Here is a 15,265-nt window from a genome sequence, read left to right on the forward strand (position 1 = left end):
ATTGAGGAAGGACGGATGTCGGATAGATGTGCGGAAATTTGCCTTTGGCCAGCGGGTGGTTGGTTGGTGGAACCGACTTCCATCACTTGTTGTTGAAGTTGATAGCCTAAACAAATTTAAAGCTCAACTGGACAGGTATTTCGAACGAACGGAGGAGTGAAATGGGAGTGGGTTTTTTTTTTTTGGCTGATGCTGAATAAGCTTGCTTTCTTGCATCATATGCCTCTACTAATGCTAATGCTAATGCTTTCCTGATGTAATTTCTCCAAAATTCAACTGAAGAAACTGCACCATCTCCAGTTGTTGCTTCAATTGCTTGCGCAAATGTTCTGTGTAAATAATAGGCCTTAAAAGTAGCGATTATGCCTTGATCCACAGGTTGTAAAAGACTTGTCATATTTGGAGGTAAAAAAATAACTTTCACGTTTTCACACAATCAGAAAGTGCTGGTGGGTGGCCCGGGGCATTGTCTAAAATTAATAAAATTTTGAATGCAAGATTATTTTCTTCACAGTAGGCCTTAACTTTTGGACAAAAATAACTAGTGAACCACTCTTCAAATAAAGCTTTCGTGACCCAAGCTTTTCTATTAGAGTGCCAAACAACAGGTAGGCTTGCTTTTTTAAAACCTTTACTGAAAGATCTGGGAGTTTCATTTCTATAGATAACCATGGGTTTTAATTTAAAATCGCCTTCTGCATTGCCTTCCAATAAAAGTGTTATTCTATCTTCGGAAACTTTATAGCCTGGTTGAGCCTTTTCTTTTTTTTTTTGGCATTCGTTTCCAAAAAAGGCATGTTTCATCAACATTAAATATTTGTTGATCTGCTGTCATCAACAATTTTCTTTAAAATTTCGGGATATTTCGTGGCTGCATCTTTATCTGCACTTGCTGCTTCTCCAGTCAATGCAACATTATGCAGTCCTGTTCTTTTCTTAAAACATTCAAACCAGCCTTTACTGGCAGTGAAATTTTCTTCCATTTCCGCTTCAATCACTTTTTCTTTTGAAGAACTTGCTTGAACATTTTCTTCAGTTATGCTCTACCCAAGTTTTCTGTTGTTGAATTTTCCTTTAACATTGCAAAAATACTCAAGGCTTTTGTTTTATGGTCATTGTGCAGATTGGAATTCTTTTTTGATTTCAGTCTTCTATCCAAATGGCTAAAAGACGTTCCATCTCAATCATTGTAACACTTCTATTTCTTGTGGTTTGTGTGCGTGCTAACGATGAAGCAAGCTTACCTTTTTCCTTATATGCACTGCCTTTACTTAAAATCATCCGAACCGTTGATTCAGGCATTCCAAGATATTGAAAAATTTGTATTTTACTATCACCATCTTCAAATCTTTTTATGACTTCAATTTTTTCATCTAAAGTTATCACTTTTCTTTTCTTTTTACCAGAGGCACTATCAGCTACACTTTTCCTTTTATCCATAGTTAATAATTACATAATATATAAAAAATTTAATAGAAATTAATGTAATTAATTAGTATGCATGGTAATTAATGGCGGGAGATACACAGGAGTCTGCATGTTAACACGCAATGCAAGAACAACTGAAAGCAACTGATCTCCATGTACATAGTAAATGTGGTGTGGCCAGTGTTGTCCTTCAGAGTGCATAATGTTAGAAAATATTTCAATTGTTGTAATAATACACATTTGAAATAATCTGTTTCTTTTTATTTTCTTATGGTAGAAAAACAAACTAGCTTCCCACACTGTATCTTGTGTTCGTTTTTGTTTATTTCTCGATAATGCTTCTTGATGGAGGAGGTATGACATGATGCGAAATAAACAGTAACTCCCTTTTGTGAAAGCTGCATGCTCACTAAGAAAACAAGTGATGTGTTTCCATAATGTTCTGGCGCCTCCGAAGCCAGGTGGGAAGGAGCAGCAGTGCGTAGCACACGCTTCTTGATTAGACCGGGGTTCGAGCCCGTCACCACCAAATATGGAGGATGTGGAAAAGTCAAGGGAATGACCACCGCATATTCCCGGAGCAATATGGCCTTAGTTGCTAACGCTCCTAAAAACCAAATAACAACAACTATAACGTTCTCTAATGTTATGCATACTTTAGCAGTGTATTTACATTTGTAGCTTAGTACTGACTTTCGTAGCATCACCAGCTTCAGTTTCTTTAGGCCAAGCCAAATTACCATGCTAATCGAAAATTGGTAGCTAAATATAAACCACGCTAATCTAGGGATTCCTGTACTCTCTATCTCTGATTATCAACAGTGATAATCAGATCATTCTCTTCTCATTTACAGAAATGCAATCATTTGGTGAAAAACAAATCTATCATCCCTAAATCCTGAAAAGAAAAATTGATTAATTTTTAGGATCATCTCAGGATTCAGATGAGCTGTTTCTGGAATGGTTTATTAGCTGCTCTGTATATGAAGTGAAAAAGTACCTAGTAGCCAAAAAAAACCTAACATTAAAAATTCTGACCTTACACAATGTTCCAGGCCAGCCAGCTGAAAGCTTGCAGTTTGCTTCCCCCAATGTGGAAGTAGTCTTCCTATCACTACTGTTCTTCAATCAATGGATCAGGATTTCACTGCAACATTTAAGTAACATTACACCCACCACACATTTATGAGAATTCACAACCACATAGTGAGCAATTCCCCTATGTCAGTCGGTAATTGCTATAAAAAGTATAACGTTGCTACATGTATGGAATAAATGAAATCAAACCATCAACTTGGAATGCTTGCTATAGGAAGTTGTTACCTACTGAAGTGAAAGACTTGAATTAACTCTCACCAGGTGAGAAGAGCTGTGGAGGAGTGGGAGTTGACACATGTGAGAGGAAAGAGTTTCATAATTTCAAAAAAAAGCAAGGTGAGGGAGCTCAGCTCCTTCACCTTATTTTTCCACATTTTTACATTATTTCACTTTTTATTTTACAATATTTCCACACTGTAACAAAATTGTTTGTTACAAAGAAGGTGATCAAAGAGAATCTTGTGAAACTTATAAGCTCGTGAAGTTTGAAACTTATTAAATGATCCTCAGCTGCGATCTTAACAGTCATGGTTTTAATGGTGATTTCCAGGAACACATTCTACATGAATATTGAGGATTTATTGTATGTTACTGCACAGTAGCATTTGAAAGGAAGTAAATTTAACTAGTTTCACTTAATTTATCATATAGCATTCTATAAATGTTCAACATTACATTTTTACACTACACCTAGTTTTTAAATTATAAGGCCAGAAACCTTATTTTCTAATTTGCCCTCATACTTAAAATAAAAGCAAGTTAACTTGGAAAATTAAATGCAATTTTAATAAAAATAATTCCACTTGATCATATATTTTTAACTTCCATTTAATAATATAAACTTGTACTGACTAGATTTAGATTTTCCTGTAGAACTTGACACTGAGGATGCAGATGATGACTTTGATCTTCGGAACCAACTACTAAAGTAACCACACTTTAGGGAATCCAGCAACGTAGTTTTTCCAACACCACTATGCCCAAACATTACTAGTTTAATTCTTGAAATAGGCTGGGTCGAAGGAATTAGATGATTTATGTATTCTTCTCGAAGTTGCTCCTGAAAGTAAACATAAATATGTACAGCCCTTACATTAAAGAGAAACATAAGATTGTAAAATTCAGGAATACATTTTAATCCTATTCCAGATTGTGCAAAAATTCTGGGCATGCCTTTTCCCTCAATTTTTAAGTACTGTTATTTCTTTTCTTTCTAGCATTTTAATTACAACTTCTGTTCTTTATGATATTAACTCAATAAGTTGGTGCACAGAAAAAAAACTACAACTTAAGTACAGTGACATTCTGATTTACAACCACCATGCATTCCTCAGAAGTAGTTCATAAATTGAGAGCGATTTTCCCATAGATATATTATACATTCTGTTGTATAAAATGTTGACATATTTTGTGCCTTGAAAATTCGTGCTTAATCATATATTCATCATATAAGCTGCCCCCCCCCTTTTCCCTTGTTAGTTGTTGGCGCATCAGCTTCTATGGCCTTAATGCACCTCCCAAAGTCTTTGCATTTTACTATGATCCAAGCCCGGGGCGGAAATCGAACCCGCGACCTTTGGGTTGCCAGGCATGCGCTTTACCTACCTGGCTAGCCTGGTCGGCACTGACCCCCCCCCCCCCTTTTACAATCATTCTAGCATAGTGGTGCATTATAATAAACAAAATCTGCATTAAGGACTGATCACATTTTAATTCAATTATTTCTGCTCTTTCTTTTAAATGTTTACATTGTGATATTTTATTATGGTGACATTAAACTGTAAGGAAAGCAGCATATATACCATATTTCCTTATGTAGAGGGTCATACTGCTCTTACTGATGCTATATGTGCATGTTAGAGGCTCTAATTATTTAATTAGAGCCTCCACTAAATGCAGTAAAGAAATAATTTTATTTCTTTACTGCATTTAGTAAAAATAAAATAAAGTTTATTAGAAAGTTTATTAGGGCCTCCATGGTGCAGGTCTATTGCTTCAGTGGGCTGACCATTGTCAGTCGCTTTCTGTTGTAATGATTTGCATTGCATTCGAAATGCAGTATTTTCCATGATTGTTGTTGTTATCCAGTGGCCCTCTGATGAGAATGGACTCAATGGCCGTCTGTTTTTCTATTTTTTCCCTTTTATCCATCATTCTTCACTTATCTATTATACTTTTGTGGTTGGCTTATTGTATTCTGTTGTGATATTTCACATTTTTTGGCCTCAGCATTGTCTCAGGTTGGTACTGGTCTAAATTCATTATTTATTGGTTCATAATCTTGGCTATACACCTTCCTTTTATTTAAATGTTCTAAATTTCCAATGCATTTTCCTTCTATAGTACTTCTTTTCTATTTATTTATTATTATTATTATTATTTTTTTTACTTCTGCCTTGATTTAAATACTTTATCTAACTTTTTGATACTTTTCTCTTCGTTCTTCCATTCTGCCAACCTCCTTGTTTTACTTTACACATGTTATACACATAATATATATAGTTGCCAACTTTTGACTATCAAAAAGCAGATCAGATAAATATAAACAGGAGGAAAATTTGAGAATTTTTTGGATAAAAGCAGCAAGTTTTTAAAGTGTCCACTTTAAGAAACTCTGAACTAAAAATTAAAATTTCAATAATAACATACCATTTTATAATAAAATGCAGCCACAGGATTGTTTACCAGTACATGCATGCATATTCAAACATTAGTTTATCTAGGATTTTTCTGTCTGTGGATTTCTGTTTGGACTGTCTATCTATTAGATGTTTGCTAGAGCTGTATAAGGCTGCGAAAAGATTATATTTTAACACAATCCACAAAGAAAAGTGCTTAGCTTGGGACTGTTTGGTTCAGAAAATGATGGAAAATGAGCTTTGGGGGTTAGCCTGCAAGGTCGTCGCAGAAAAAATTCACCCTGCTGAAACCTTCTCAACAATTATTAAACTAAACTGTACAGAGACATTATCTTGGCAAGAAACTATGAATGCTATCCTTGATGAGATCACTCATCAGGATTATTCATTCCCTGAATGTACAGAGCAAACTGATATGCATATGCAACATTTAATGTATGCAGATCCCGCAAATGAGGATTCATTTGCGGCATATGAAGTCTCTGATGCAATCTGTTTCATGTGGGATGGAAAATGTCCGGGATTAGATCTGGTTGAGGTTTCAGTCCTCAAAAGGATTTGGAGGTTGAGGTCTACCCTGGAGACCGCAATTAAAACAAACACACCTTGACCTTGTCTATTACAAATCAACTGGTTATGAAAAATTCATGAAAGTTACTGTTGCACATACAGCCCTTTTCAGAAATGTTGAGTCAAAGTTTTGTTTATAATAAAGTCCTGCTCCCTAGTCTTGGTTGCCATGAGCACTGCCAAATAAACAACCCACACACAGTTGAGACACTCTAACTACATGTGAGTTTATTTATTATAGCAGTCGAGGAAGGGCGATGCTGATACAGATAAATTTATATATTTTTTTTCTGTTTTTTTTTTTTTTTTTTTTTTTTTTTTTTTATACTCCAGCATGACAACCAAGTCAGTAGAGTTTACAAAAAATCATCAATACAAATATTTATCATATTTAGTAGTTACAGGCTTGAACCCCGGTCCACTCAAGGAACGCGTTCTATGCACTCTCGCTCCCAACCACTCGGCTACGTCAGGCCTCTACAGCCGACCGGGCTAGCCAGGCGGGTAAAGTGCCTGCCTGGCAACCCAAAGGTCGCGGGTTCGAATCCCGCCTCGGGCTTGGATCAAAGTACTGCAAAAACCTTGGGAGGTGCACTATGGCCACAGAAGCCGATGCACCAACAACTACCAAAAAAAAAAAAAAAAAAAAGGCCTCTACATGAAGGTGCCCATGCTGACAAATAAACTGAGAAGGTAACAAATAAAATAAAATGAACAATGAGATATTTGTCCAGCTAAACAAAACCAACCCCAAACACCATCATTTATGTTTGGCAGCATTAGTTCCTAAAGAGAGTTTTCCTGCCAGGCCCACCGTAAGTAGCAAAGAGCATCCATGGCAATATCATAGTCACTAGGCACATGACAATGTTAACCCAAGGGCACTCAAGAACACTCAAAACCTGATAGTAAAACTTTAACATTGAAATCAATCTGGGTTACTTAGTCATGTCATTCAATGTAAAACTCCATGTGCACTTGCATCCCACTGACAGAATAAAAAACCAAACTGGTTAACAAAATTGGAGACTCTGTCACCATGTACCTAATGCTGTCTTGGCTGGTTAAGAGAAGCCTCTGGAATCAATAACCCACTGTTTTCACTTCCAGTAGAAGTGTTCATGGAGCACCTTGGGACATAAATGATTGCCACAGAAAACTAATAAACTCCAGATGTGGTCTGTGTTGTGGATGTGTCCTAGTGATCTGGCCCCATCACCAAGAATACCTAACTTCCTTTCACACCTCAACCAGCAACATCCCAGACATTTCATTTAAAATTGAAACAGAGAGACAAGATGCTCCTCTTCCTTGATACCAACCTACAAATAAATAACTACAGCCTTACAACTACCATTTAAAAAAAAAAAGAAAATGGAGGGTATGCCACTACAACAATATCTAGAAAAATGAGTCAGATAGCTGAGAAGTGACAATTGAAGTTAGTATTGACAAATGCAAGGTACTACATATGGGTAGCAATAATCCCAGAATAACAACTAACTGTGTGGTGCCACAATCAGGGCAGCAGGGAATGATAAAAACTTGGGGGTAATTATGCAGTTAGAGCTCTTGGCAAGGATAAGGAGGTGATTATATTGTTGTACACAGCAATTGTTCGGTAGCATGTTGAGTACTGCATACAGGTCTGCAGGTCTCATTTTAGGAAGAATGTTGATTTGTTAAAATGGGTGTAGAGAACAGCAATGAGATTGGTGGGGATAACAAAGGGGTGTTCTTATAAAGAAAGGCTTTGTTCTAAAAATTGTAGTATCTGGAGACTAGGTATCTGCACGGATCTGATTGATGTGTTTTAGTCTTTGAATAATAAACTGAGTAAGCTAAATGCTGTTGGCATCCTTCCTCAAACTATACACGTGAGTGGGCATAACATCAAATTAAGGAAGGATAATTGAAGAGCAGATGTGCAGAAATTTGCCTTCAGATAGTGGGTGATTATTGGAACAAATTTCTATCTAGTGTTGTAGGTAGTTTGAATAAATTCAAGGAAGAACTAGGCAGGTGATATGAGATGTTTGGGTGTTTTTTTTTTTTTTTTTTGGCTAATGCTGCATATAAACTTGCTTCCTTCATCTCATAAATAACAACCAAAGTCCTGTAATAATTCTGAAACCCCCCCATCAGAACCCACTAGCAATCTCTCTGACAGCCTAGCCCAGGGACAATTCATAATGATCTGCTGATGCTATCGAGGCAGTGTTAGGTGGGTCGGAAAACTGCTAGATTGGGGGGACACAAGGACTAATAGATTAACAGTAGCCACTTGCAGAGGAGAAAGTGATTCTTGCACTGCTTCTATTGGAATGAGCAGCAGCCTGCAAAATAAGATGCAGGATATTTCAGAGACTGCTGGGAATCATGGGGTACAAGTAAACACATGGGTTGTATTAGGGTGGCTAAGAGGAAGAGCAGGTGCATGTATACTTGCGTGTACACCAATGCTGGGAGTTTAGTAAATAAATTTGATGAATTTGAGGTATTGCTCAAAACATCAAAGGCAGATATCGTTGGGATTTCAGAGACGTGGTATCACACAGATATAAGGAATGCAGAACTGGAATTTGGGGAGTACAATGTCTACAGAAAGGATAGACAGGATAGGAAGGGAGGAGGGGTTATGCTATTAGTTAAGAAACACATAAAATCCAAGGAAGTGAAGCCAGTCGACATCGCTGGACAGTGCAGTGTCGAGCCAGTTTGGTGTGACATAAGCTTGTTGTTTGTTATTTCGTTTTTTAGGAGCATTAGCAACTACGGCCATATTACTCCGGGATATGCAGTGGTCATTCCCTGACCTTTCCGCATCCTCCGTATTTCATGGTGACGGGCTCGAACCCCGGTCCAATCAAGAAGTGTGCTATGTACTGCTGCTCCTTCCCACCGGGCTACGGAGGCGCCTGTGACATAAGCATTGGGAGATCAAAATTGAGAGTAGGAGTGTGCTATAGGCCTAATGACTCTGATGAGTATAATAAGAAACTGTACAGAGAAATAGAGTGGGCCAGTAAATCAGAGTGTCTTATAATGGGGGATTTTAATTTCCCAGATATTGACTGGAATTTGGGGGCTGGTCACTCACACACTAGCAAAGCTTTTGTGGATTTATTGGATGATTGTTTTCTACATCAGCATGTTCAGGAGGCAACTAGAGGGAGTAATACTCTTGATTTGATTATCAGTAGTGATTCTTCATGCATTAAGAATCTGCAGATAAATGAACCACTAGGTGGCAGTGATCACAGTGTTCTGAAGTGGGATTTACTCAAAGAGGTAACTACCATTAGGGGTAAAGGGAAGGGGTATTGCTTTCATAAAGACGACTACGATGAACTGAGACAGTATTTAAATTCTATACAGTGGGATCAACTGATGATGTTACCAACAGCAAATTCAAAATGGGAAGCATTCAAAGAACTTATCTTGGAAGCTACTAGGTTTTACATACCAACTAAGAAATATTGTTCAGGTTTAGGCCTAAATGGATGTCAGATGAACTAATGAGGCATATGGCAGAGAAGAAAAATGTATGGGATACTTACAAATTAACATGTGACACAGAAGCCTATGATAGATACAAGTTGATCTGTAACCAAGTTACAAAGGAGGGCAGGCGAAGGCAGATTACAAGAAATCCTTGGCAAGGGATGCAAAGAAAAACAGCAAAGAGTTCTTTACTTATGTAAACTCTAGAAGGAAGGGGATGAATCAGATTGGTCCACTTGATATCGATGGGTCAACTGTTGATGATCCTGCTCAGGTAGCTAACAAACTAAATCAATATTTTGCATCAACATTCACACATGAGGAGTTATTCAGCGAGGGGAATGCCAGAGGTGTATTCAACTCTGGCAGTAAGCTACAGAATCTTGTAATAACTGAGAGTAAAGTGGAGGAGAAATTGTTGAAGATAATCACAAGAAAGGCACCTGGGGTGGATGGGATCTATCCAGTTATATTAAAGGAGGCAGCAAAGGAAGTAAGCAAACCCTTAGCCATAATTATGAGAGCTTCCTTGGACTCAGGGGAGGTACCCATGGACTGGAGATGTGCAAATGTGACCCCAATTCACAAAGGAGGATCAAAGGCTGACACAAGTAATTATATACCTGGAGTTTAACTTCTGTTCCAGGAAAATTAATGGAGGCACTGGTTAAAGAAGCACTGCAGGATCATCTAGACAAGACTTCAGTTATAGCTAGGACACAGCATGGTTTTGTTAAGGGGAAGTCTTGCCTGACCAATTTGATTGGATACTATGATGCAGTCACAAAAGAACTGGATGCAGGGAATAACTTTGATATTATATACTTGGATCTTAGAAAGGCTTTTGATACTGTTGCACATGGAAGACTGCTGCACAAATTGGAGAAGTGTGGCATTGGAGGCAAATTGCTGCTATGGCTAAAGGGGTGGTTGAGGGGGAGAAGACAGAGAGTGGTAATCAATGGACACTGCTCATCGTGGACTAATGTTATTAGTGGAGTCCCTCAGGGTTCAGTATTGGGTCCTTTATTGTTTTCTGTATTTATAAATGATATTGATGATGGTATATCAAGCTTAATGTCCAAGTTTGCAGATGATACGAAGGTTGGCAGGGTTGTCAAGGACACTACTGACACTATGCTGCTGCAACAGGATCTGGAAAGGTTGAGCAGATGGGCTGAGAGGTGGAAAATGAAGTTTAACATTGACAAATGTAAAGTACTACATATGGGAAACAGCAACCCCAGAGCAACGTATCAACTCTGTGGTACTACACTGACAGTGGTAGAGAATGAAAGGGACCTGGGGGTGGTTGTGCAGGCAGATATGAAGTTCTCTGAGCAGTGCAGACGGGCTGCAAGAGTAGCTCATGGTGTATTGTCAATGATATATAGGAATTTTTCTAGCAGGGATAAGGAGGTGATTATTCCCTTATATAAGGCAATGGTCAGGCCACACCTAGAGTACTATATACAGGCCTGGAGGCCTCATTTCAAGAAGGATGTAGAGCTGCTGGAACGAGTACAGAGAAGGGCAACAAGATTAGTGAATGGAACAAAGGGGTGCTCTTACGAAGAAAGGCTTAAGTTTTGCAAATTACAGTGTCTGGAGACTAGGCACCAGCGAGGTGATCTGATAGAGGTGTACAAAGCCTTGAATGGTTTGAGCATGCTCAATGCTGATGGGATTCTTCCTCTTGATCAGAATAACTACCTGAGAGGGCATAAATTCAAATTGAGGAAAGACAGATGTAGGATAGATGTGCGGTTTGCCTTTAGCCAGCGGGTGGTTGGTAGGTGGAACAGACTTCCATCCCTTGTTGTGGAAGTTGATAGCCTAAATAAGTTTAAGGCTCAGCTGGACAGGTATTTTGAACGAACAGAGGGGTGAAGTGGAAGTGGTTATTTTTTATTTATTTATTTTACTTTATTTTTTTTTGGCTGATGCTGCATAAGCTTGCTTTCTTGCATCAAATGCCTCTACTAATGCTAATCTCTGTCTTGCTAGACATCAGTGAAAAACTGCAAGACTAGTAAAGAGATACAGTCATAGTCAAACACACTTTCACACAATTTTACAAATGTGCATGAGAATGAACACCAAGTAAGTTGTACTTCTAATGTATTTTGCTGTGCTCTTTGTTCAGCTGACATAGCCAACATTGACAAAATTTCATGTTTCTTCTGTGTGCCAGTGAATATTCCAGATTTGGCTGCACCATCTGAAGGTCAATTCATGTCCATATTTACATAAAATATTGCAAGGTATTTGTCATTTCCAATAGACCGGTGCAAATATGGCAATTCACAGGAGAGTGGATGAAACTGACACCCCCCCCCCACTTCCCACATTTAAATCAGGCTCTTTATTATGTACTGTACCATGGTGGTTTCACTTGCTTTTGGAACTATACTGCCTATATCATTTAAATTATCACTTGATGTGCCATTTTTTTTCCTATAAACAATGTAGAATATTGTAAATTTTTTTTTTGTGTGTGTGTCTATCCATTGTTTTGTTATAAGATTAAAATTATTTGAATCTGCCATAATTACCTAAAATTTATGCAAATAATAGCAGGAGCCATACAATGCTTAACATTACCGATAACTGATCTTTAATAACAAATGGCCAAAATCACAAAGTTAAGCACCGAAATATCCATTCTTCTTTCATTTACCGCCCCTTCCTCTTAAGTTTTTTCTCAACAATCAACCACCTGCTGGCTGAAGGCAATTTCTGCCTATCTTTCCTGCAACCATCCTTCCTCAATTTGAATTTGCCCCCTCATGTGTGTAGTCTGTGCAAGAGTCAGGATGCAATCAGCATCGATCTTTATCTTAAGCTTTATTTTATCAATATTCATAATTAAATATAAATTTAATAAATATTTTCTTGTTAAGCTTAAATGCTGCAGTTAGTCAAATTTTTTAATGTTTATTTCATCTACATTTTAACCTAAAAAATATAGGCTTGAAAATGTATCCACAAAAAAGAAAAGTTAACTTCAAGTGCTGTGTACTTAATAAACAGTCAGATAATATTTATTATAGACTGACAAGGAAAAGTTTTAACCTGAATTTCAGAGAAAGAGTAGCTATATTAAAGGAACATGACCTAAAAAGAAACCATGCATCTTAATTAGCTCTTACAGATCAAAACAGTACAACAATAAAGCAACTATTTTCTTATAGGGCCCATGGAATGTAACAAAATCTCTGACACAGCCTTTCAACACGAAAGATTGAGCACCACTGGTCTAGATGATCAGAAGGCGAAATATCAATGAGAAATCTCTATTCATGGCAGCAATATTTCTAGAAATTTTGGTATGTCAGTCAGTTCATAATACAGAAGCTTTCATAATCTTTCAACATCACAGCTGCTTCAATTATAAGTCATATTTTATTCATAAATGAGTACATCTCCTAAAAGAAAATGGATCTATCTATAGCTGATGTCCCTTGTCATACAAAATATTTACTTAAAAATTTTACAACTGCAGTACAGTAAACCTTCGCTATTCGCGGGGGTTACGTTCCTGAGAAATGCTGCGAATACCGAACACGCGAATATTGAGTTATGGCTCCCATAGTAATAAAGGGGTTCCGTTCCAAAGTATGAAATATATTAAGAAAAACTAGTCTAAAATTTTGTCTATGTATGTATTATATGTACCTTCATAATATGACTATGTACATAGACAGTACATAGTGAATTGCAAGCATATGGCATCAAAATGAAAATAAGAATCAATTTAATATTAAATGTAATAATTGTTAGAAATTTCAAACAAATCTTTCAAACCAGCACCTTTGCTAGCAAAAAAAACTTATCCTGCCAGTGCTATCACCAGTTTCGCTAAAGTGTTGATAAAGGTGTTTTGCCTTTTCACGAATAATGAGTGAACTTAACGGAATTTTAGCTTGAGTTCGGTCTTCTATCCACAGATTTAAAGCTTTTTCCATTTTTTTCTAATTAACATCACGAGTTACAGAGCAAATGTTTGAAGCAATTAGCGCGTTTTCACGGACATTACGGTGGATTTTTTCTTCCGATTTTTTGATTGATCGTACCGTTGACTCATTGATTTTACAATGTTTTGCCACTGAGGAGACACTTTCACAGTTAGAAATTTTGTCTAATAACTCAATTTTATTCGCTAATGTCATCGTCTTCTTTGATCTTTTCACATTTCCCTTGTTATTCGTAGCCATATTTTTGTACAGGTTAGAAAGAACTTGTCCACAATGTCACTTTCTGCCGTTAACACACTCGAAAAAGTCTGTTTTACACTGCAAAACGGTAGATTTATCACTTTTGTAAGCATATCAATTTATAAATTGATAAATTTATTCAATTTATAAGCATATAAATTAAAAGCAAACAACGAAACCTTCCATGACAAGCGCATAACACATACTGAACAAGGATTAGTGAGAAACATCCACACTCGCGATTTTGTCACCCCCTCACCCCCCACCCACTGAGCACTGTTTTGACCGGGAAAGATAATTTTAGCCACGCCCACGTTTTTTTATGGCGGAAAATGTTCACGGCGCTTTAAAATTCACATTTTTTTTAGGTTTCATTTTATATTAAATCAGCGACCGCGAATACAGATACCGCGAATAGCGGGGGTTTACTGTATTGCCAAACTGGAGAATCAGGCATGCTAATAATTATGCATTTCTCTGAAAACTAATTCCCTGCCAAAAATAAAATAACTAAATGCTTCATGCTTAAGCTATATCAAATAGTAATATATTCATATTCATAGAGGATATGATAATATCCTATGTACAGATGCTGTTATTCACATTTCCCCCTTCCTCGTATAACCATTCATCATGCAATTTTTTTTTAACCCTCAAAAGTGAAAAAGGTTTAAGAGGCACTGCTTCCACAGTGAACACCTAACCGACCTCTCTATACTATCCAGCCTGAACAGTTCAAGAATTGATACCAGACAGAAGCAAAAGTAATTACTGCTCAAGAAGAGAATTTTGTGGCTGTGTCTAGATTTAGTTATGTTTAATATGCAAGTGTGGGAAATCTTTGGCTGTACCAAGTACAATAAATTAACACTGTATTTTCACACAATACTGACAGCAAACTAACAAATAGGTCCCAATAGCAAAATGAACTTGTGCTGGCATTTGAAAAAGGGAAAAAAAAAAAAAAAAAAAAAAATTTAGGTGCCTGACTTTATTGTTAGCTTTATACAAAAGTAAGAAATAATGCCAAAAAAAAAAAAAAAAAAAAAAAAACACAAAAAAAGTTAATCATACCAATTTGTTGATTTTGAGTTGTAGCATCTATAATATAATTATAATATTATTTGAGAAAACAAAATAACTTACATTTTTCAATCTATTTAAGAGGTCTCCAATGTCACTGAATCCCTGAGCAAGAGCTGTTATTTCTGGCGTTATTCCTTCCTAAAATGTAACAGACATATGCAAATGCAAAATGCAATTTACGATGCCATAAAACTGCTTATTATTTCAATGCTTCATAAAATATAATAATCTATAATGACAAATTGTGGTAAAGAGGATATAAGTCTGTCCGATGAAAATATGTTTTTTTGGATGATTATAAAGACCTAATACTGATAATAAAGGCGATACAATATGGTACAAATGACTTTACATAATTTTTTTATTTGTTTCCAAAGAAAAAAAATATATATAATAATAATGATAATAATAACAAACCAGTGAGTCACACCAGGTGGTTTACGAGTACAGGCACTCCTCTAGTACAAATGACTTACATACAACTCGTTGATATGTACAAAGCATAAACCTTCTCAAAAATTATTAAAAATATTGTATATCAAAAATATATCGACAGTTTTGAACCACGTGCACGTGAAGTACCAAAATCAGCTGCTGTGTACAATGGATCCCTGCTTTATAATATTAATCTGCCACCACTTTGCTTATTGGAGGCTTGAAGTGGTGAAACCCATGTTTAGTCTCTAGAGCAAAAGTTTCCGGCATCCCCCTCCCCCCATACTT

General features: G+C 36.8%; 1 protein-coding gene across 1 annotated transcript in view; it reads right to left on the reverse strand.

Moving 5' to 3' along the window:
- Positions 1-15,265, reverse strand: part of LOC150083332 (death-associated protein kinase 1-like) — a 574,715-nt gene that overhangs the window by 121,516 nt on the left and 437,934 nt on the right. Inside the window, exons 19-20 of the mRNA XM_090377188.1 lie at positions 14,603-14,680; positions 3,379-3,586 (exon numbers count right to left, since the gene is read on the reverse strand). Of these exons, the coding sequence (XP_090233314.1) occupies positions 3,379-3,586; positions 14,603-14,680 (286 nt within the window). The remainder of the gene's footprint in view (positions 1-3,378; positions 3,587-14,602; positions 14,681-15,265) is intronic.

This window comes from Mastigoproctus giganteus, chromosome 7 (genome assembly GCF_048544385.1).
Source record: "Mastigoproctus giganteus isolate SK-2022 chromosome 7, ASM4854438v1, whole genome shotgun sequence".
Lineage (NCBI taxonomy): Eukaryota > Metazoa > Arthropoda > Arachnida > Uropygi > Thelyphonidae > Mastigoproctus > Mastigoproctus giganteus.